Source organism: Biomphalaria glabrata, chromosome 10 (genome assembly GCF_947242115.1).
Source record: "Biomphalaria glabrata chromosome 10, xgBioGlab47.1, whole genome shotgun sequence".
Lineage (NCBI taxonomy): Eukaryota > Metazoa > Mollusca > Gastropoda > Planorbidae > Biomphalaria > Biomphalaria glabrata.
This window is the reverse complement of record NC_074720.1, coordinates 32445818-32470866: the sequence shown is the minus strand read 5'-3', so window position 1 is coordinate 32470866 and position 25049 is coordinate 32445818. Positions and strand designations below refer to the sequence as shown.

The 25049-nt window shown below is 32.9% G+C and overlaps 1 protein-coding gene across 1 annotated transcript; it reads left to right on the top strand.

Moving 5' to 3' along the window:
• The first annotated feature begins 212 nt into the window (after window positions 1-212).
• LOC106059297 (serine/threonine-protein kinase Nek11-like) lies at window positions 213-20814 on the top strand. Its single transcript, XM_056043192.1, has 7 exons — window positions 213-821; window positions 1661-1785; window positions 2057-2194; window positions 17846-18380; window positions 19523-19650; window positions 20210-20322; window positions 20807-20814. Exons 1-7 carry the CDS (start codon window positions 213-215, stop codon window positions 20812-20814), a joined length of 1656 nt encoding a protein of 551 aa, XP_055899167.1.
• Window positions 20815-25049: the final 4235 nt, after the last annotated feature.

Below are 25049 nucleotides of genomic sequence, written 5' to 3'. Positions count from 1 at the left end.
TGTAGGAGGGGCTTACAGCCATCGGCTGACTATATCAACTTTCACAGTACAAGTTACAGTGCATTCTCTTAATCAAAATAGTGATCTCTCTTTGCGAACTTTAAGTGTTGTGGTTCTACATTGTTTGTGTTCTATTTCTTGGATTTATTTTCGTACTGTTGGGATCTAATCAGCATTTATTGTCTGATAGCTCAATTCTGATCTATTCTACAATGTATCACTCAAAGAAAAAGAAAGACGGACTTCTAAGCTACCAAGAAGATGCATGCCATGTATATGGCTTCGAGGTGGACAAACTACTTCAAGACCATCACCCGATCAAAGTTTATCAAGTCAGATCCAAACAAGACCACAACGTCAAGAAAGTCATTAAAACTTATTTCAAAGACAATACTGATGTTGACCAAATAACCACAAGGCAATTCATGGCAGAAATTTCAGTACTCACCAAGATCCACCATCCTTATGTTATGGGAATGGATACCATGGGTATCTTTCCTGGTTACTTCGCATACGTGATGCCATTGTACGAAACAGGAACTCTGACCGAGGCGCTGCCGACCCTGAATCAGGACAAGAGTGATGAATACCTTGTGCAGCTGTGTGCAGGACTTAAATTTCTCCATCGACATAAAATCGCTCACAGAGACGTGAAAACGGACAACGTTTTGATCACAGCAAAAGAAAAGAGGGTGGTCATTGCTGATTTCGGTTTGTCGGAAATCTTGCCCACTATTGATACGCCAGTGAGCACAATAAAAGGAACCCATATGTACATTTCCCCAGAACAGTTTATCCAGAAAGAGTTCAACGCTTTTAAAGTAAGTGAAATTTTATAATTCCTTAAGACTTAATTGCTTAAATTAATTAAACATTCGGTTTCAAACGAAACTATTTAAAACACAAGTTAATTACTTTAAATCTATGAGCTCTAATAAGTAAAATTGGTTTTCATCAGAGCTTTTAATCTTTAGATATTGCTATCATCTATCTATCTATCTATCTATCTATCTATCTATCTATCTATCTATCTATCTATCTATCTATCTATCTATCTATCTATCTATCTATCTATCTATCTATCTATCTATCTATCTATCTATCTATCTATCTATCTATCTATCTATCTATCTATCTATCTATCTATCTATCTATCTATCTATCTATCTATCTATCTATCTATATCTATCTCTCTCTCTCTCTCTCTCTATATATATATATATATATATATATATATATATTTTCAATATATATATATATATATATATATATATATATATATTTTCAATATATATATATCATTACTTTTTTATTAATTTTATTTATTCTTTTAGTTATTAATAATGTTTAATATAGTATATTTATTTTTTATTTAATTTGATCAAGTAGTTCTCGTTTTGGACTGTAATTTTTGTGAACTAAGCTAGTTTTACCTTGTTAATATTAAGCACGATATTTTGGCTATACATAAAAATGTAATTATTAAAAAAAACACTATGCATATAATAACAAATTTTACATGTTTTATCTTGATTTGAAATTTCTTGACCTGTATAATATCTTAATCAAGATCTGATTCACCTTATAAATATGTTGCTTTGATATACCCCGAAAAAGACAAGGCAATGATCTCATACTCTCTGTATTCTTTACCTTACAGTGTGATATGTACGCACTTGGTGTAGTCTACTGGTGTATGATTTTCAAAGTTGATGTCTTTGATTTAAAGAGCAGCGAGCAAATGAAGGAATCAGTCAATACTTTGTGTGATACTAGTATAGACTGGTAAGTCAAACATTCATATTCAATATTTGGTTATGACTTTTATTAATAAGTAAACATAAAAATCCTCTTTAGAGTTGTTCATGTGTCAGTTGAGATTCAAATGTTAAAAACTGTCAATCTTGTTTTGCTTTGAATAATATGTTGTACAGCTTTTTACAATACTTCTATTCAAGTCGAACATTCTGAATGGGTGTGCACAATCTGGATCGACACGGTTCTCAAAAACGGCTGTAACGTTTTACCTTGAAATTTGACAATTATTTTTTTTCAGGCTGGTTTTGACTAATCTTTTGGACCCTAGCCCTGTCGATAGGTTAACCTGTTACAATCTCCTCTGCGTACTGGAGCAGCCTGAATATCGTTTTACAGACAGCATAGCCAGTCTTAGAGGTAATGGAAAAATATTCCTGTTAGTCTGTCATCAATAATTTAGTCTGTCCAGTGTCTGTCTCGGCTGTTTACTTATTTTTTAAACCAAAATAAAACAACTTTTAAATTTTTTATCAACCTAACAAATTATTTTTTAAACCTTTAAATTCTTTTTGGACACCTGTTTATAATATCAAGAAATTGCTTCTTTTTATTTTATTTCCATTCTAAGTTTAAACGCAAAATATTTTTCTTTGTTTTCTGCAGAACAACGCTTTATTTAAATGTCAAGGTCAGTTCCTTTTCCCAAACAAAAGACTGTTCTCTTTGCTTCAAGCCAAATGTGACGTCATAACCAGGACTCGAAACTTAATTGTAATTTGTATTTAATATAATCTCTGTGCCACAGATCATCAATTATTCTAATAAAGTTTTTGTCTTTTAAATCTTTAAAAAAATCTTTGTTTTGTTTCATTTTGTTATTGTTGTTATTGTTTTTTTTTTAATAATTTTTTTTAGTTTGAATGTTCAATGGAAAAAAACTGTGCTAACATCTATTAATAACAAAATAAATTTTAGAAAAAACATTTAACAATAATATTTGATGATACTTCTAAGTACAACACAAATGTACGTCACTCTGTATTAAGTCATTGGATTTATTGACAATGCATTTCTAGACACGCTTACAACAAATAATTCTTTGCTCCTAAATAAAAGCTTATTGTCTAACAACTAAAAAAAACATTTAAGACAAATCATTGTCTTTCTTTAGAGTGAATCAACAATACGATAAACTTCCCTAAAGTTTAAAAAGTGAGCCTGATTTTATCCATATAGTAAAGACACATACTTTTCATATATATAATAACATTCTCTTTTACAGTTATTATTAATACTGCATTAAATGTTAAATCAGTAAAGATCAAATGAAAAAACAAAATAAAATTGTCAATATCAGGCTTTAATAACGTGTAATGATTTTTAAAATAATGAAATTCTGATAGATGGTTGTTCATTGTGAAGTTGTATCAGTAGTAAAATGTAGGCGTGGTGCACTGAAATAGAAAATGTTTATTTTAAGCTTAACATAGCTTTGTTTGATCGCTAGTAGAACTTTGATTTATTAATCACTTAAAAAATTCATTAGATAAAAATTAATGTCAATTATTACCTAAAGAAAAAATAGAACAAATTAAAAAGTGATTTGACTGTCAACCCCTTACCCCCAGCTCACATATTTTAAAAAGTAAAACTTGTACTCCAGTTTAAACTACATGTTATATATTTATACTCTCCATTCTAGTATTGTTATTGGGTAGCAGACAGTAGTTGGTGAAATGAAAAGATACATGGATGTTGTACTGGTTACATGACATTGTAGATAGCCATATGTCATAGAAAAAGATAAGCTGTCAATCATCTACCTTGGTTAATATCAATAATAATAATTCTCTATTGTAAAGGAAATAATATTATATTATAAATTTTATAGTTTTGGAGGAATATTTGGGTACGGTTATTCAATCAGTCGTCTAACTAATTTTTTAATGCATAGTTTGTAAGTATTTAAATACAAAAATACTTTGGTGTAGTAGAATATGTTCACATTAATCCCCTTCCACACTCACACAAATCTTAATACATTAATCTTTTATTTTTAAATTTAACATTAAAGCAGAAAAAAAAGATTCAAATCTTGTAAAAAAAATTGGAAGTACCAAAACATTTAATTAGTAATTTATTAGTTTCAAATCAAATGTATTTTTTAAAATGTTATGACAATAGAAACTGTTCAGTCTTTCCTAGTCTTAACTCTCAACCCTCACCCTTATACAAAAGCACACACACACACACACACACTTGTTTTCTTTAGGTTCTTTATGACGCTCCGTGACTGCAACAGACAATGAACTACACCAACAAAAACATCCACGTGTTAGAGACCTGGCGTTGACATTAATGGTGTCCAGTGCCATAGAACAATAACTTCATTAAATTCTTTACTAGGCTCGGCCACTTCTTAGGTCAACAATCCTACACAGCCTAAACAAAAATAAGATAAGATATGTGGGCTGTGTGCTTTGAATGTCTATTACTAGTGTTCACTTCGAACTGTAACTTGGATTCTTTTGCTGGACATCAGCCCAATAAATGATAGTATTGTCCAGAGCATCAAGAGATTGATATGACAAACTATATAAGTCGACGTTGAAAGATAAAGTAAAAAAATAGAGTTATTTAAGGAGAAGAACTCTGTACTTACAGTTGTATTTCACAAGAATGTCGAAGTTATTTCGCTTTTTCGGTATAAGACAAAATAATGAATTACAAATAATAATTCATCTAACTGTTTAAATGTTTAAAATTGATTCATATTTTGTTAGGTAAATTTGAGTTCCCATTTTAGACCTTGTGGTCTATAGGGCAGATGATGTAAAGGTCATTTGTTTCTCTGGCCTACGGTAAATGATGGTGATAAGTAGCAAGAACAACGACCAACCGCCTTCACTTTCCCCAAATAATGTCAGGTACCCATTAGAGCTTGGTGGACTCAGAGGCAACGAAATATTAAAAATCCAACTCTTCACTTGGATTTGAACCCGAGACCCCTGGTTTAACGTGCATCACTGTTTTGTTAGGTACAATAAATAAATGTTTAGAGTTTCAACATGATCCGATAATGTCTGAGGGTGAAATAACGTGTACAATTATTTAAGGGGCCGAAACCCAATATATTTAACCATATCTGTGAATACTGAATAAATAATTTTCCTTGTTGGTATCAGACAACATAGTAAACGACAAGTAATTAATTGACCAAATGTTGTTGTTTTTTTTTAAATTGATTTATATATTGTCAATGACAGTGTTTCCCAAACTGTTCCGACGAACACTAGTGCTCCGCAAGGCCTGACTAGGTGTTCCACGACATATTGCAGTAGTTAATTAGTATACCTACGAGTGAATGCAGAACAAAACAAGGTTGCAAAGATAAATAGTGTAAAAACACGAATAAGGTTACAAAGACAGAATGGAAACACAAACTCAAAATTGGCCTAACGTAAAGGTCAGCTCATGCAGTTAAAAAGGCAGGTTTCAATATTTTAGAAAGAATGTCAGAAACTATGAACTAAAAACTATCGACAATTTAAAAAAGATACATAGAGACTTGCTCGTGTCGAAAGTGTTAGCGATACAGTTAGTGTTCTACTAACGACTTGATGTCACAGGATACGGAGATTTTTAATGCTATTATTAGTGCACTGTTAGTACATGCATTGTATTTAATGAACTGGTGGTTAGAAGGATACAGAAAATCATTGGTGTTACATACAAAGACTGTATAACAAATGAAGAGATTAGAAACATGATTAATACAGCCAATTGAATGCGACGATGGCTTGCTAACAACTGTCAAAACCATAATCTTAAACTATATGGCCAAATCTCATGGTCCTCATGGCTTGCAAAGACCTTCCTTCAGGGAACAGTACCAGGAAGAAGATGAAGAGAAATTTAGAAAAAGCAATGGAAAGACAACATCAAAGAATAAACATGCCTGTTAGTGAATGAAATTGTATCAAAGTTAAATGTGAATCTGGCCTAACAGATGTTATTGAATGATTATCTAATTGATCTAAGTGTTTTGTAAAGGGTCAGGGCCGGGCATATACCCCTGCAACCTATCCGGTCGCAGTGTGCCCCCGCATTCATAGGTCCCGCGCTAATTCTAAGTGTAAATTATTATTTTAAACCATTTTATAACTTATTATATAATAACATGTACAAACATTGTTTCCAGACCTCCTGATTTACCAAGGCCACTAGGAAATTTAAAAGGCTAGATATTCGAAAAATTGAAAATCTTCTGAAATTATTAAAATCTCTTGAAAATATACTGTCATTTTGGGATGACAATGCATAAAAATGGCATTGCGAGCTTTTATTTAATAAAAATAAATCGCAAAGATGAAAGTATTTTGTAAGGAAAAATCTTAAGTTTGAAATTATGCTTATCCCTACCTAGACTAGGCCCCGCGAAATCCGTTTCGCGTAGAGCCCCGCAATTGCTAGGGCCGGCCTTGTAAAGGGTTATTCTCTTTTTCCATACGTTAAACAGGTGCCGGATTTTTCATATCTTTTCCACTTTACGAGATCTAAACTGGTCGGACAGACAGACAGACATTCCACACAAAACTAATAGCGTCTATTCCCATTTTGAGAGCGCTGAAAAATGATTTTATTAGCTTAATATTCTAAAATGACATTAATATGAAAATTGGACTGCTCTAGATTGAACTCTAATTTGAAACAAACATGCAAAGATCAACCATTAAATGATTTCTGGTCAAGTATGTATTAAGAGTACCGCAATGCACTATAAATTAAGTAACAACATATCATTTAGAATCTGGTTTGATTATTATTCTTGTTAATTTAAACAATAGGAACTAATCCAATCTAAAAAATAATCAAAGTGTTCCGCTCAATTTTCCGAATGTGCAAAGTATTCCATTAGATAAATCGTTTGGGAAATACTGGTCTACGACAATGAATAATTGTTAACGTTGATTTGAGAATGGTTGTGTGAAAATGACATGATTAAACGTTTTACCAGACAAACATACACATAGACAGACAGACAGAGAAAGTGATTTATATAAAGCTTTGTAATAAAGCCAATACTTTCCCCCAACTAATGCCAGGCATCTACTGGAGTTCTCAGAGGAGCACTAATGATCCGGAATTAAAATTAAAATCTTCCCCAGGATTCGAATCCAAAACTCCAATGCAGAAACCAGGTGCTTTATTACTCAGCCATAGAAATTCCAACATGTATAAAATACTAACATGTATATAGTATTTTCTCTGATATAAACTCTTATACAAAATGAATCCATTTAGAGACACTTTAGGACAGAGACTAAAAACTAAAGCATTATTAAGAAATTTTTATACTGGGAAAAAAAAAGGGGGGGGGGGGAAACCAGAGTTTTCTCTGTGTGGCCACCAAGCTAGTTTTTTTTTTTCTGAAAGATATACATAAACTGTCAAATTTCTAGAAAAATCGTTACAGCAAATCAATGTCTACCACACTCAACCCAAAAATATTTTCAAGCTAATATAAGAAATTCTAAATAAAAAATATATTGATACATGACTTAAACCTAGCCTCTCCAACCCCTTGTCAATTTCACTAACACATAAACACACATACACACACTCCTAGTTTACTTTGATACTCCGTAAACACAAACACACATACACACACATTCCTAGTTTACTTTGATACTCCGTAAACACAAACACACACATTCCTAGTTTACTTTGATACTCCGTAAACACAAACACACATACACACACATTCCTAGTTTACTTTGATACTCCGTAAACACAAACAAATCTTTCGCTTGAACAACAAAGAAATCAACATGATAGGGACACGGCGTAGACTATCGCGGTGACAAGAGGAGCCGAACAATAGCTTCATTAGTTGCAGCGCGTCAAAGCGCTATCGACTCGGCCACTCCTATTGCGGTCATTCTTGTCCAGCCTAAATAAAAACGTGTCAGCTGACATTAAGTAAACATTAACTGTCCACTTCAAACAATAGATTCACTTAAATTCCTTACTTACTTAGACTTAGACTTAGGTCCTTCCGCGCCGTTCGGCGCATTGGGCGGCAAGCTGTCTCCATAATGATCTGTCACTGGCAATGTCTGAAGCCTCTTCCCAACTGGTGTCCACTGTTCTGAGGTCCTCCATGAAGGTGTGTCGCCAGGTAATACGAGGACGTCCCTGTCTGCGCTTTCCTCGTTTTGGCTTCCATGTTATCGCAACTCTTGGTGTGCGTAATTCATTTTGACGTAGAACATGTCCCGCAAACCTCATGCGACGCTCAGTCACAACCTCACTAAGTGTTCGACTCCCAGTTCGGCAAAGGATTTCCTTGTTTGAGATCCGGTCTGTGTAACTGACTCCCAAAATCCGTCTCAGCCATCTCTGTTGAGCCACATTTAGTCTTTTCTCAATTTTGACAGATGACTTCCACGTCTCAAATGCATATGTAGCAGTTGGAATGACGATTGTGTTGAGAAGGTGTATTTTTGTCTCGAGTCCAATGGCTTGGCTAGTCCAAATAGGCTGCAGCCTTTGGAAAATGCTCCCTGCCTTTCCTATTCGGCACGCTACATCATGGTAAGCATCTCCATCATTTGTTATGATGCTGCCAAGGTACGTGAACTTGTCCAGCTCTTCCTTACTGCTCAAAAAAGTTAACGAGATGAAAGCATGTTCAACCGCATCGACAACTTTCTGTCACAAATCACATGACAAAGAAAAGGTCCCAAATTATTGAGAGGAGGGAAGCTTCATTAGCAAATAAATTAAACGGTTTGCTATTAGAAAATCAAAAGTAGCCGTTGCTCCAAAACATTTCAAACCGCATCGCATGGTGAAATAATATTTTTCATTTTCATTGTAGTTTTCGAGATCTAAGTGTGACAGACGGACATACTGACATTTTGCATGAACCTAATAGCGATTTATTACCTTACGGGAGCCGCAAAATAAAATAAACGTTTTATTTTTACGACTGTAAATAATAGATTTACTCTTTAAAAAAAGAAAACAAAAAAATCAAATTATATAACATCTATTTTTTTTTTTTTGTAATTAATTATTTTGACTTACATCGAAAAAGCGAAATAACGTTTACATTCTTGGAAAATATAGTTGTAAATGCGGAGTTCCTTCCCTTAGATAACCCTTTTTTTATTTTCTTATTTTGCTTATTTTAATTTAGCTTTAAACATTTTCTCATAGTATTTGTCAAATCAATCTCTTGATGCACTGGACAATTCTAAGTTACAGTTTGAAGTGGACACTATTGATAAACATTGAAAGCGCTGAGCCGACATATTTTTGTTTAGGCTTGTCAAGAATGTGGACGTAATGCATTTAATGAAGCTATTGATTAATTGCACTGGATACATGAATGTCAACGCCGGCTCTCTAACAAGTAGATGTTTTTGTCGGTGTAGATGTTTGTTTGTTTAAATTACGGCACGTCAAAAAAAAGAACCTAAAGAAAATATGTGTGTTTGAGTTTGCGTTTTCGTGTGAGGGTTTTAGATTTATGACTGGGAAAGACTGCCACGTTCTTAGTGTTATAACTTTAAAAAAAATACATATGATTTGAAAATGTTTTTTTTTCAATTAAATGTTTTGGTGCTTCCAATTTTCTACAAGCTTTCAGTCTCTTTGTATCCTGTTTTAATGCTAAATAAAAAAAAAGGATAATAATGTCATAAGGTTATTTAGTATGGACATATTCTACTACACCGAAGTAAATTTTTCTTTAAATTCTTACAAACTAAGCATAAAAAAAACAGCTAGTTAGACAACTGATTAAATAGCTGTAGCAAACTATTTCTCCTAAAGTATATAATACATAATACACAATATTATTTATATTACAATTCAGAACTCAGAATAGTATTTTTTTTCAGAACCTCTGGTCCATGAATATAATTATAACAATTGTTATTGTAAATATTATCCTGGATATATGATTAACAGCTTATCTTTTTGCATGACAGATAGCTAACTATGTTGTCGAATAACCAGTAAAACTACAATTACAATTGTCCGCTACCCAATAACAATAAAGAAATAACAATAAAGAAAGCAAATGTATAAATATATTACATGTATATAAGACTGGAGTACAAGCTCTACTTTTTGAAATATGTGTCCGGAGGGAGATATGACATTCTAACCACGTTTTAATTTGTTATATATTTTTGTTTCTCCTTAAGTATTATTTGACATTCATTCAATAAGGAATTTGTTGCTACACAAGTCTGACCTCATTAGAGATTGAAGTGTTGAGTTTCTCTGATAAGAATTTCAACAATCTTTTTGTTTTTTTTCTATTCGAATTAGTGAACAGCCGCAGTGGACAACGTCACGGTCAGCTGAGGAAAGAGCAGGGGATTGCGGGGAACAAAGCTGAATGAAGTAGATGTTTGTGTATGTATTATGTTATAGAAAGAGGAAGTAAGAATGACTAAATTGACTTTTAGTCAGTATTGTCTTTTGGTCACCGGAGAACAGTAGTAACTTTGAGTGGAGAAGAGTCGTCTCTGGGAATAGAGACAGAACATGTATTTCTAATAATTATTCTTCTGTACTTAGAGTTGGAGGCATATTATTTAAGATTATTGTTACCCGCTGTGATGCGGACGTATTCTAGTAGTGAAGTTTTGTTATAAAGTTTTGTATATTTGATACCGCTGTTATGCGGATGTAGTTATATTGCAATTGGATATTTTGGTGTAACGACTAGAAGACCAGTATATTTTATTATTGAATAAGCTTCATATTTGTCTGCTGAAGATAGACTCAAGTTCTTGTATACTATTCGTGTCTGTTACGTGTTAAGTGGACACACGAACCCAGTATTCTTCAACATTACACACATTGACCACAACATCACTCTTTACATTCTGATGACCAGTACAAGTGCAATATTTACATCTGTCACACAACCAACTCTTTACACGCAGTCACCCATTCTCCCTTCAAAACTTTATTGTAAGTAAAAACCCTGCCAGCTACCATTGTCAGCCAAAGTCTAAGTTAGTCAAAGTCAAGGAGGCATGGATTTGAGATTTTTTTGAAAAGAAATGCTCGAGACTTGTTAAACAAACAAAATTGATAATCAGAGGTAAGCTGCATTGGCTGGTAATTATCCTTAAGAGATGAAGAATTACAATTAAAAGTGTTTAATTACAACAACTTATTAGAAGTGGCTGAGTTGATAGCGCACAGAGCTACAATAACCAAAAACCGAAGCTATTGTTCAGTTGCACTGGACACTGATTGTTAACACCGGATTTCTATTAACAAGCACCATCTCTTTGATAAGAGAAATTACTTGTATATATGTTCGTAGAGAATTAAAAAGACACCCAAACAGTTCTCTTACTGTTCAGCAGGAATGAGAGTTGAGTGTTAAGAGAATTCAGGTAATTGACTATTCAGCATATGAAATAAATAGAGAATAAGATTTGATCAAAAAAAAATGTGTAGTCTTTTTAGGGGTCAAAATGTTCTACTAACTGTTCCTTATATTTGCGTTGTAATTATGAGATTTTGATAAAAGCAACCATTCAAGTTGTGTATTTTTTTTTATGTCAAGGAAACCGGCTTCAATATTTTAAAAATTTATTTTTAAAAATATTTTAAAAAAAAATTAGATATAAACTAGATAGAAAAAAAGTTTGAATATTCACAAATAATACAGACAACATTGAAAGGGAAATCCTAAAATTATGAGATCCTGAAAATTCTAAGGGATATAACCGTTTATTTTTATATTGTCTCCATCAGTAAATTGTTTCCCTTAAACTCAATTCCGACTTGATCCTTCAATCTATACATTTGAGATTACAAACGACTAACGAGGGTGACATGTAACCTGCAAAATTACCAACAACCTATAATGTACCCGACTAATGTACCCAACTAATGTACCCAACTAATGTACCCGACTAATGTACCCAACTAATGTACCCGACTAATGTACCCAACTAATGTACCCAAGTAATGTACCCGACTAATGTACCCGACTAATGTACCCAACTAATGTACCCGACTAATGTACCCAACTAATGTACCCGACTAATGTACCCAACTAATGTACCCAAGTAATGTACCCGACTAATGTACCCGACTAATGTACCCAACTAATGTACCCGACTAATGTACCCAACTAATGTACCCAACTAATGTACCCGACTAATGTACCCGACTAATGTACCCAACTAATGTACCCAACTAATGTACCCAACTAATGTACCCGACTAATGTACCCGACTAATGTACCCATAGAGTTGGATGGACTGAAAGTTGTTCTAAACGAAATAAAATGTCCCTGTCTTCACCGAGATTTGAACTAAAGTTCACACGTTTCGAAGTGCTTTCCTACTCAACCACAAAGGTGGACAGCACAGCAATCAGCAATCAAAAGCCTTTTATTTTTCTCAACTAGATCTAATGTCAAGTGGACAGAAATATAAGGACAGAGGAGTAATAGACACTCTCGTCTTTGTATAACTGGAGGACAATGTAGTCCTTTGTTGCATTTGGTCAAAACATTTAACATCCCATACTGTAAAAATCTTTAAAATAAAAAAAACAACAAAAAAAAACAAAAAACAAATTGGTTTCGCAAATATTTATTTACAACTTTTACAATAAATGTAAATAACCTACAAGGCATGAGTTCGTATCTGAGCTAATGCTAACCGAAGTACAAGCGAGGCTGATAACTTGTAAGACAACGCAGGTTTTAAACAGTTTTGTTGTTGTTGTTTAATAAAACAATATTACCAAAAAACAACAACAAAAAACATAAAAAAACATGATATCTTTTATATTTTTTTACATAAAACAAATAGATGTGCAATTTGATTTTTTTTTCAATGATTTCTACTAATATTTGTAAATTGTATTGCTATGTTTTCATTTCCATTTTGAATCCGGTAAGTTACTTTTGCTAACAACAATCTACAAAAAATGTTATTTGTATATGATTTAAAGCGAAATACTCGGTGCATAACTGAACCAGAGCTGACACCAAGTTATAAATATTGCATTCTGCAAAATTGTTTTTTTACAAAGCTTAGAAAACCTAAATACTTATGTTTGTCTGTCACTCTATCAAGATTCGTAACAAAAATAAATAACATGTTTTTACAACTTTGCACAATTATTCATTGTTAATGACAACACATAAATCAATCAGAAAATAAATTAATTAGTTAATTAATTAGAGGCAATGAATCGTTTTACATAGAAAAGGGGAATAAATCTTTCAGTATTGAGAACAACAGCAGTATTTCAACGACTCTTTCCCTTAAATACTCATTTTATTTACGTATATTTTTAAAAATATTCTTTTTTAACATATTGACAGTTACAAAGTCGTTTCTGTGCTACTGTTAAAATTTGCAAACGTTACACGATCGTTTTATTACCTGCGTAATATTAAACCATACTTTCAGCTTCAACACAATAGCAGACTGATCATATTCTAAACAACGCATGGTTTTAATTGCATTCTTGCTTTTTTAAAAAGCGCAATGTCTCAATAACGAAACACTTTTGTTATTAATGCAGCATACATAGAGATTTTCATCCTCAGTGCCGAAAAAAAATAAGAGTCAAGTTTTAAAAAATGCAAATTTTGATAAGCTGAAAATTGTTAAAAAAAAGTTTTCCTAATATTTATTTTTTTTGTATTTTTTTTTCTAAAGAATTTGGCTTGGTAATGAACAGTTAATGCACAACAAAATCAAAAAATCATAGACAACACTTAAAAAGCTCTTACAAGGAAGCCTAGTGAATAGGTTCTTCGGGTGACACATTCAGCAAATATATCACACCAAAAGCTAGAGAAATAACTTATAGACTCATCTTTGGGATGACCACTATAGTTAAAAAATGGGCAAATGTCCAGGAATGTAAATTATGTCATCTTGAAAATGCTGGTAACGAGAAGCATATGTATTTGGAATGTCCATTATTCCTTAAAGTTAGAAATACTGTAAGAGACTTGTTAGAAGCTAACTGGGGCAACTATATGAATCTAAACTTGTCTATTGTTTTAAACAAGTTGTCAAAACTGAAAAATAAAATGGTTAATAATTTCAATTTAATTTTATGTTTCCGAACTTCGGAAACTTGTTTAGATTAGCCGGCTTAGAGCTTTACATAATAATAAGGTGTTTGATTATAATTACTTAGAATTGACATTTATGAAACTCATGGATTTTAGGGTAGAGAATTATTTAGTTTGATTTTTAAATGGTTGTACAATACTCAAGCAGTTTTCCAGAAATGGGTTTGGTGATATTTGATTTTGTGTTTTTTGTTTTAAAATAGATGAAAAGAAATGTGTGTTTATTTGTGTTTATATATGTATGCCAAGTGTGTTTGTGTAAAAATGTGTAAGCGTGCAAAGATTTAAATAAAATTGTAAGTATAACAGAATGTCTGAGCCACGCAGTGTATAAACCACTGATAGTTTCTGTGTATGTTTGACAATGTATATATGGCATTGTTTATGTATGTTTTTTTTGCCAGTGTGAGAAAGAAAGCGTGACATTTTTCTAAATTTCTATCTAGTCACAATAAATAGTTTCTTTTGGTACAGAAAATTACATATTTATAGTATACAATGTGTAGAAATAGCTATCATCACAAAATTTTTTTTAACTGAGGGACTTTAGCAAACAAATATCTGTAGTCATGTTTTCTTTTACTATAAATCTCTTCTTGTTAAAATTTAAAATCTTTGTTACAGATTTGTCAAAGAAAATTGTTATTCGCTACTTAAACAAAATCACTTTCGATGTTTTTACTCACCTGTCGATATCTGGAACTTGGAATGTTTGTGAAACTATCGTAAGTAGTGGCTCCTTGGGCTTCAGGTCTATGACATCTACCCTGTATAGCATGCACCAGTAGACTACTCCAAGTGAGTACATGTCACACTACAATAACAACAAAAAAAAAAAACATTATTGTATTTATGTAATACTAACTAAAAGGTTTTAATTTTATTAAATATTTCGATGATTATTTTGCAACTATATACACTATTAGTCAATCTAAATTTGTGTTTTTATATATTTAAACAGCTAGAAAATAAACTTAGTTCCATATTTTTGTATTTTAATATCCTTTTTTTTAAAATGTTCAACTCCCCCCCTCTCTATATCTCTATGAGTATGTGTATGTGCTTTACGGCATATGAGATGTTCAGATCTTATGAATTGATTGAGTCATAAACAACGCTTTGAAATAATATAGTGAAGATATTTTATATAGACATTTAGATTGGACAATGCTCTCTTTGGTTTCAGTACCTAAACATTAGCTTATTAAAGTGAGATTGTCTTTTCATGTTTAAGAATGGTATAGAATGCTAGTTGGTTTAATCATTCAAACTATTTAAGTTTTTGGCTTAGGGGTTGATTAAATGTACCCTGCCAGTAGTCCAACTTCTGTAAAGAAATTCCTTTCTGTGTATCAAGTTTGTAACACATTTTTACAGCCCACATTCTGTTGAGATCGAGTCTTTTGTGAACTTGTACAACTTTGGTAGGATAACGATCCTTTATGACTTTCTCAATCTGCATATCATAGACTTCACAGATACTCTTAAATTTGTAAGAATTTTCCTTTACTGGTCAACATTGTGAATAGAAGCAGAGTCGAAGTAAAAAGAAATATAGAATGAACTCGATCTGTTTTAATTAAACACAAGTTGTAAATATTAAGGGAAGAAATGATTTAAACACAAGCTGATCACTGGATGAGATTTTCAGATGTAACACAAAAGTCTCAAGAAGCTGAGTATTTCAAGTAATAAATATTTCCTTCTGATTTATTTGCTAATGAAGCTCCCCCCCCCTCATAATTTTGCGCCTTTTTTTTGTCATGTGATTTGTGTCAGAAAGTTGCCGATGCGGTGGAGCATGCTTTCATCTCTGAACTTTTTTGCGCAGCAAAGGAATTGAAGTGAATCTATTGTTTGTAGTGGACAGTATATGTTTACTTAAGGACAGCTGACACGTTTTTATTTAGGCTGGACAAGAATGGCCGTAATAGGAGTGGCCGAGCCGATAGCGCTTTGACGCCCTACAACTAATGAAGCTATTGTTCGGCTCCTCTGGACACTGTGATAGTCTATGCCGGGACTCTATTATATTAATGTCTTTGTTGTTCAAGCGAATGATTTGTTTGTTTACGGAGTATTGAAGTAAACTAAAAGTAAACAATTTGTGAGTTTGTGTGTCTGCGGGAAAGAGTAAAATTTGACTGGGAGGTGGAGGGGTGGTCTAAGTAACGTATCAATGAAAATTTTGTTATATTAAATATTGGAATTCCATATATTAGTTTTAAAACTTGTCTTTGTTGGAGGGTGGTAGACATTGATCTCCTAAACTGCTAAGATTTTCCTAGAAATTTGACAATTTATGTATATTTTTTTAGAAAAAAAATACAAACTTATCGACCTTACAGAGAAAACATTAGTTTTACTTCTACAATTTATCAAAATTAAATTATTTTGAAAGTAGAAATGAGCTTACAAAAGTGTTTTAACAAATATACGTATTACCGTAGCAGACGATATTCATGTTATTAATGAGGGCGGCATTTTAAAGCGAAGGTTGAACTCTCTAGCCATAGTCAAGTTCATAGGAAATGAGAAATGTGCTCGTCTTCGTCTACGAAGGAGGATATATATATATATCTATATATATACATATATAATGTTTTATACAATGTTTTATTACTTATAAAATATATTAGACTTTTAAAAAAAAATGTATGTCAATAAGTTATGAGGGGTTTGATATTTGGAGTTTTTTGCACATCAGCACACTTTAGGCCATGTCGTGCCAGTAATTCTTCTAGTAATACTTTCCCTTCATTCCACAAAGCTAAAGTTTATTTAGTTAAGTCATTAAAAGAAGGTCTATTCCCAGTTAGTAATGGGTAATTAAAAAGTAATATTTTAATAAAAATCTTTTGTAAATATTTTATGTTCGGTTAAAATAAAACTGATAACCAATAATTACTAAGTCAAAGTTTTTTTTTTCAATATCACACAATTCCATACGTTAGTTAAAAAAAAAAAGTACAATGATTGACAATTTTAGTCGTTATGACTACTTTACAGAGACCTATTTTCAGATGGTGATTTTAGTTATAAATGTCAAACATTATAAACCAATTCACCACGGTACCATAACTCAAAATCCTCTTGGCTGCGTTGGGGCAAGTAATGGTTTAATATTAAAGTCTCACCTAAAACAAATAAAAATCAAAGCAAATAATTAATCACAAAATTCCTTTCATTTCGATGGAAGTTTGAACCCCAAAAACCCCCAACTGGCTACGCCCATGCTGCCCAATACTATCTTGGTGTTCTTTTAAATGACATATTTGTAAAATTCTTTAATCTTGTCCATCCATGTTCATCAACCTAGAAATGTATTTGGATAAAAGGAGGTGGACATTTTTAATAAGCTTTCTCAATTCTTACATAAACATCTGATTTTGTCCTGTTTTGTTCCCCGCAATCCCCTGCTCTTTTCTCCGACAGATCTAGACGGTGTCCACTGCAGCTGGTCACTTAGTCGTCTAGAGAAAACAAAAGATTGTTGACATTCTCGGCCCTTCATTCATTAATGTGGTCGTCCTTGCATAGCAACAAATTATGACAGCATTCCAAACCTTGGTCGTATTCTGACGTATGTACCTCCGAACAATGGCGTCACCGAGTGTCATTCACTGGTCAAAAACTTCAAAGACAACGAGGATGGTCCGGCGCACCTTTAGCTTTCGGCCAATCACTGCTTAAGAATTGTGGGAGGAGCTTACTCAGCTATAAAACTCAATGAAATAAATTAACTCTATCAGATTTAACGCTATATTCTGTTACTTCAACTTTGAGATCTCTCTTTGTGAAATACAAGTGTTGGACTTATTATATTTGTGTTCTATTTTTTGAGGGACTTTGTGTTTTCGTATTGCAAGGTTTAATTCATCATTAATTGTCATCTAGCTGTGTTCTCCAATTCTATTTTAAAATGTATCATATGAAAAGAAACACGCTGGAACTTCGTAAATACCAAGAAGATGCATGCCATGTATATAACTTCGAGGTGGACAAATTGCTTCACAATCATTTCCCGGTCAAAGTTTTCCAAGTCAGATCCAAACAAGACCGCAACGTCAAGAAAGTCATCAAGGCTTTTTTCAAAGACAACACTGATGTTGAGAACAAAGTTGCAAAACATTTCTTATCGGAAGTTGCAGTACTCGCCACGGTCCGTCATCCCTATATCATGGGTATGGATAGTATGGGGTCCTTTCCTCGGTACTTCGCTTATGTGATGCCATTTTATGAAGAAGGCACTCTGACCAAGGTACTGCCTTCCATGCACCAGGAGATGAGTGATGAATACTTTGTGCAGCTGTGTGCGGGAGTTAATTATCTCCATAAAAAAAAAGTTGCTCACAGAGACTTGAAAACGGACAACATTTTGATCACAGAAAAGAAAGTTCTCATTGCTGATTTTGGCTTATCGGATATCTTGCCCACTGAGGATACAATGGCGACCAAAAGAAAAGGAACTGTGGTGTACAAGTCCCCAGAGCAATTTTTAAAGAAACAATTTAACCCTTTTAAAGTAAGAAACAAAATTATTATATTTTGACATGCATTCTCCTTAAATTTGTATTTATATTTGATGAAGTTTACCATATCCTTTTAAATCTAACAATAATATTGCTTAGCAGATACACATTACGACATATGAATAAAAGTATTCTACATAGCACTACATATCACTGTGTAGGTTAATGGTAAATGTCATAAACTTGATTAGGTGGAAAAATCTTTAAAATCTAGAAACAATATTTAATGTGCGAATAAAATCAGCAAAAAAACCTTTGTATATTATATTCGCGAAGCAAAAAACAATCATTAATTGATTTCATATTTCGCTTTAACATTGCCAATTCGATCAGTGGGGTATCATACACAATTTCTACTGTGATAATAAATCCTTGTAGGCTAGTTTCCATGTTATAATTAAAACAAACATTTCGCATGGGGTTCAAGCTTTACAATCTTATCAACAAACATGAAATAATTAAATATTAAAAGTATATACTTTGTCGAAATTTAGATAAATAATGTGAGAATTGAACTTATGTTGCCTACTAGCTATAAATTTAAAGTGACATTTTTTTTCGATTTCGTATAATACGGTTTATCAAGAATAGAATAGTTTAAACAGTTGTATACACAAATTTCTTTTGATTCTTTAATTCACCAGGACTGTAACTTACATATAATTATGTTTTAGTTTAATATGGGTATAAACAATCTTCAATAAAGAGTTTAACACACACACATACACACAAAGAATCTCTGTCTATACGCTGCAAAGAAAACAGCCTTTGTGAATAAAACTGTATATTATGGAATTCTTTTGATTTAATTGAAACTTTAACTAGATCTGCAATCAGTAAAACATTAACATAGCATAACATTAACGAAATTAATGATGTTCTAAATTAAATGTTAATTTGGAACACCAACCAATCTTTACAAACATTTTGACTCTGATATTGCTGGAGTGTATTAGCATACTAAATCCCAAACTCCATCTTAAACTGAGATACTCTTTTCTTTATGCATTTAAACATATTTATTTATTTAAAAATAATTAAGACTTATCAGTATTATAAAACACATACATATAATTCTTTACAGTGTGACATGTTCGCTCTAGGGGTAGTCTACTGGTGTATGGTTTTCAAAGTCAATGTTTTAAGTCATGAGATCGAGGAGCCAATGATGGAAACAGTCAGGAATAGGTTGTCGCCTTCTAGTATTGACAGGTAAGACAAACATTTATATATAAAGAAAGAAAGAATTTCCGTTTCTGAAACTTGCAATCTATGGGGAAGATGATGTTCTGTTTCTTTGACCAACGGATAACGAGCAGGGTGTCATGCTATCAGCACAACAACCAACCGCCTTTACTTTCCCCAACTAAATTTAGATACCCAATAGAGTTGGATAGAGTCAGAGCGCCCTAAAAATCCCGAAATCACAATCTTCAGGACCTCAGGTTTGTAAGGGCGAGAACTTAACCACTCAGCTGCCGCGCCCCCATTTATATGTATGTATATATATGTATATTATTTCTTAGTATTACACCAAGAATGCATTAGACTGTTAATACATTGGTTTAATGTAATGCAGGCATTTCCAACCCCCACCCTACTGAGATGATATGCATTATTTGTAAATAAAACCAACATATACATCTACAACTCCTTCAATAAATACATTATGTTGTGTCTTTCAAAGACAATACCGTGTTACTGAAAATCTCATATTGTTGAATATATACATTTTGAAAATAGTTCTCAAACGACTTTACTTTTGTTTCAGACTCATTTTGACCAATCTTTTAGAATATAACCCTGCAGAGAGATTATCTATCTTTGAACTTCTCTTCTTGATGGAGGAATCTTGTTTCTCACACAGGATAGCCAAACTTAAAGGTAATATACAAGTATTCTTTTAGTATGTCATTTTTCTTTTAGTTTCAGTTCCAAAATTGTCGGCCTTGTTCTCCGGCAATGTGCTAAGGGAAATAAATATAGATATCAGGAAGAATATCTCAATAGAAAAAAAAAATTAACTAAGTCATCCATGAGGATATCAGTCTATAATACCTAGAGATTTAAATTATTTTTTTTGTATGTTTAAAAATACTTTTGTCCAAACACGATGTTTAAATTTCTTCTTTTGTTTTGTCGTCTGCAGAGCAACGCTTTATTTAAATGTCAAGGTCAAGTTTAAAGTGTCCATACTGGAGATTTCTTTGGTGAAATTTCTGTGTGACATAACATGACTTAAAAACACATGTGAATTGTATATAAGGAAATATCAAATTGACTTGAGATAAAACATACCAATAAAGTATTGTTCTTTAAATTATTAAAAAAAAATTGTTTTTATTTCTGTTATGTTTTTCTTCTCTAGATTATTAGGTGTAACAATTAATAAAAAAAAAAAATTAGGAAAAGAAAAAAAGTGAGGTGATTTATTAAAAAGAAATGTATATAATTATCAAGAGAACAATATATGCTTTCTCTTCGATAATAAGCCATTTTTCTTTCTATTTTAAACTTACTAAAAATATATATTGCATGTCATAATTATACTACACAGCTTAAAGTTCACAAAGATGATAAACTTTCATCTTTAAAGTGGTTATTGAAATGATGCATTTGGTTTATAGAATCAAAATACATTAATGACAACAAAGACCATCAAAAATATAGATAATTTATTGGAAAAAAATAATATCAAGTACACCAATACACAGACGGAGACAAGGAGTCATGATCCAACTACTTATAATGTTGAACGGAAAATCTTAGCATTTAATTCCTTTTCAACCTAAAATAAATAACAGGGCCTAATCAGTTTATAAAGAATGAGTAAAGAATAAAAGGAAAGTTCCCCTTTCAGACATTGAGATGTATTGGACAGTTGATGTTAAGGTCATCTGTTTCAGTGGCCCACAGTTAACCAGCACAACACCCAACCGCCTTTACTTTTATTTATAAAAGTCAAGTAACCATTAGTGTTGGGTGGACTCAGGAGTACCATACAAGTACAGAAAAAAACAATTTTAATCACAGTCTTCACCGAGATTAGAACCCAGGTATCTGGTTCGGGAAGCCAGGCACTCAGCCATGGCAACTTCCCATGAAGAATGATCAACTTCATAATTTAGAGATTAATGTTTAACGACTGTCAGAGTCTTCGGTTCAGGTTACAGTACAAAGTAAAGATCTAACAAGCAAGATAAAAAAAAAAAAACCAAAACAAATTTTATTTAAGGGAAAGAACCACATAATAACTGTCGTATCTCTCTGTATTGCAATATTTACCTCCCCATTTTATATACAACAAAAGTAATTAAATTTTCTTTATAAGGTGTTAAACAATGATGCCTAACAATTAAAACATATATGTGTAGATATCTAAGTCGTGGTCTCTTTCTATAATTCATATCTACTGTCTGATTTGGAATTGCAATTATTGCGTATAACAGTTTTAAAATGTACAGTAGTATCCCATATGGATAAATGGGAAATTTGAAATTAAATTTAGTGTTTTTTTTTCTTAACAAAAAAAGTTAAGTAAGTAAAGTTCCCCTTTACAGACCTTGCGTTCTATAGGGCAGATGATGTAAAGGTTACATGTTTCTGTGAAGACAGTTAACAAGTGTGTCATGTGGCCAGCACAACGATCAACCGCCTTTATTTTCCCCAAACTAATTTCATGTGCCCATTAGAGCTGGGTGGACTCAACTGTGTACTAAAGATCCCAAAAGATACTAAAGATCCCAAAATTAAAAATCCCAGTCTTCACCAAGATTCGAACCATTACTACCACGATATGGCCTCACTAAACAAAAGTCATCTAATCAATTTATCACCAGATGATATTTCATATTACTACATGTCAGCACGTTGATAAGGAATTAGTACTTGAAAGGTTAAACGCATATTTTTTTAGTCATCAAAGTCACTGTAAAAAAATATTTCTATGTTTCAAAAACAAATTATTAGAGGAATAAATAATAAATCATTCGAGTCTCAGAGTAACCACCTGAATGATTTGAACCTGATAAGATCTATATCTAGGCCATATTGAGCGTCCAAAATGAAGTAAGTAGGCCCCTATACCTCATCTGGTTGTCTCGTCTAACTCTTCTCAGAGTGCACTGCTCTAGTAGAATAAAAACGTGATGTACAGACAAATATTAAATTGGCTTTTCATTAAATACAAAGTGATATTTCCAGTGCAGGTAGCCTGACAATATCACTGTGGAGTCAACTATTTGTGAGAAAAAGAGATGTTCGATGTTAGTGCGGTGACCGGTCATTTCATCCCCAGTCACTTCATCGCCGGATGAAATGACCGGGGGATGAAATTACCGGGGGATTAAATGACCAGGGGGTGAAATAACCAGGGGATGACTGGGGATGAAGTGACCGGGGATGAAGTGACCGGGGATGAAATGACCAGGGGATGAAATGACCGGGGATGAAGTGACCGGGGTTGAAGTGACCGGGGATAAAATGACCGGGAATCGTTCGTGCGAGCTGTTTCGAACTTCCTACCAATTCTTTTTCATTTTTTTTTAACTGGAAGGTGGACACACTTGAACGATAGAAGTTAGAACAAGCAACACACACATTTAAAAAAAAAAAAATTCTGCTAATAAAAATTTTCCAATTTCATTAAGCCATGAAGAAAGTGCAAAAATTTATTTTAACTGACCGGTGTCTATAAATGATAAATCGAATATATAAAAAAGAGCACATATCCAGGCTAATCATTTGTATTCTCTTTACCTAGCGATTAGTCGTGAATAATACAATAGTTGGGAAGTATCTCGTGATATTTTTTTGTTTTTTCGTCAAAATAGTGATAAACCATTTGTTGCACCTGTCATACTTTTTACTTCGTCTGTTGAAATCGATAGAATTGTCTATTGGAATCATACATTATTTGGACTCCACTAAAAATATTCCAATTTCATTAAGCCATGAAGAAAGTGCAAAAATTTATTTTAACTGACCGGTGTCTATAAATGATAAATCGAATTTACAAAAGAGCACATATCCAGGCTAATCATTTGTATTCTCTTTACCTAGCGATTAGTCGTGAATAATACAATAGTTGGGAAGTATCTCGTGATATTTTTTTGTTTTTTCGTCAAAATAGTGATAAACCATTTGTTGCACCTGTCATACTTTTTACTTCGTCTGTTGAAATCGATACAATTGTCTATTGGAATCATACATTATTTGGACTCCACTATGTCCTGCTAACTATTGTAAATGTACGCAAACTAAAACTCTATGGCCATATTACAATGTCTTCGGGGCTCACAAAGACCTTCCTTGTATGTTTTGTATTTTTTTTAGATAAATATATTTTTATTTCTAATGTTTATTTTTATACTCTTGAAGGTCGAAGAGAATCTTTATTACATCAAACATTTTTCCACGATGTATGTAAATAAAAGTTTTGCGGTATACCAAGAATTACATAGGTCTCACCAGCCACACTAGGATGCACAAAACCCCAGTGCAAGGCCCTCAGCCCCCTGGACGACCAGGTGGTTATCATCGAACCACAATGGACGAATGAAATATACATTTTGTCGAAGCATTTGATATCTAATGCTTTGTTATACTAAATTTTAAATATCTGCGCTTGTCCTATTAAATTTTAGTTAATTAAGAGTAACTAAATCCATTTTTTTTGGTAGTATATGTGGTTTGATTTTATATACTGCGCGGTGTATTTCTTTTGCAAGTCAACTTACAGGGAAAGTACCTATTTAATCCATAAATACAAAACTAGTTCTTGAAATCTTTATATGAATTCTCTCCACTTCTTTTCAATATTTTTCTTAAAAAGATAATGGAAGATGCTCACAACGGCTATGAAGGTACCGGAAGCATTGGAGGAATAAAAATTACTAAATTGCGCGTCGCGGCTGGCATGGCTGGCCTTGCAGGGAAAGAATAGGAACTAGCTGAGTATGGTGCGCATAGACAAGACTTCTGCAGCATATAATATGCCAAAAAATGCTGAAAAAATTCTATTAATAAACGATAGCAAACAGGTCTTTAAAATAGGCATCAGCAATGGAGGTAAAAAGATGACAAGTTTCAAATATCTCAGAGCTTTTGTATCAGAAGATGAAACTAAACACCAGCTAGTGGCACGAATTGCACAGTCGACAGCAGCACTTGCAAAACTGAAAACAATATGGAAATATATATTTGCGAGCCAAACTCCTTATGAGTGAGCCAAACTACTTATCTGTGAGCCAAACTTCTTATCTGTGAGGCAAATTATTTATCTGTGAGCCAAACTCCTTATTTGCCTTCCAAACTCCTTATCTGTGAGCCTAACTACCAATCTGTGAGCCAAACTACTAATCTGTGAGCCAAACTACTTATCTGTGTGCCAAACTACTTATGTGTAAGCCAAACTACTTATCTGTGAGCCAAACTACTTATCTGTGAGCCAAAGTACTTATCTGCAAGCAAGACTATTTATCTGCGAGCAAAACTACTTATCTGGGAGCCAAACTACATATCTGTGAGCAAAACTACTTATCTGTGAGCCAAACTACTTATTTAAGAGCCAAACTACTTATCTGATAGCCAAACTACTTATCTGCGAGCCA

Coding starts and splice junctions, on each gene's coding strand:
- LOC106059297 (XM_056043192.1), top strand. CDS start 213: ATGTATCACTCAAAGAAAAAGAAAGACGGACTTCTAAGCTACCAAGAA. Junction 822..1,660: donor AAGAGTTCAACGCTTTTAAA/GTAAGTGAAATT, acceptor TTTACCTTACAG/TGTGATATGTACGCACTTGG. Junction 2,195..17,845: donor GGTAATGGAAAAATATTCCT/GTTAGTCTGTCA, acceptor TCATATGAAAAG/AAACACGCTGGAACTTCGTA.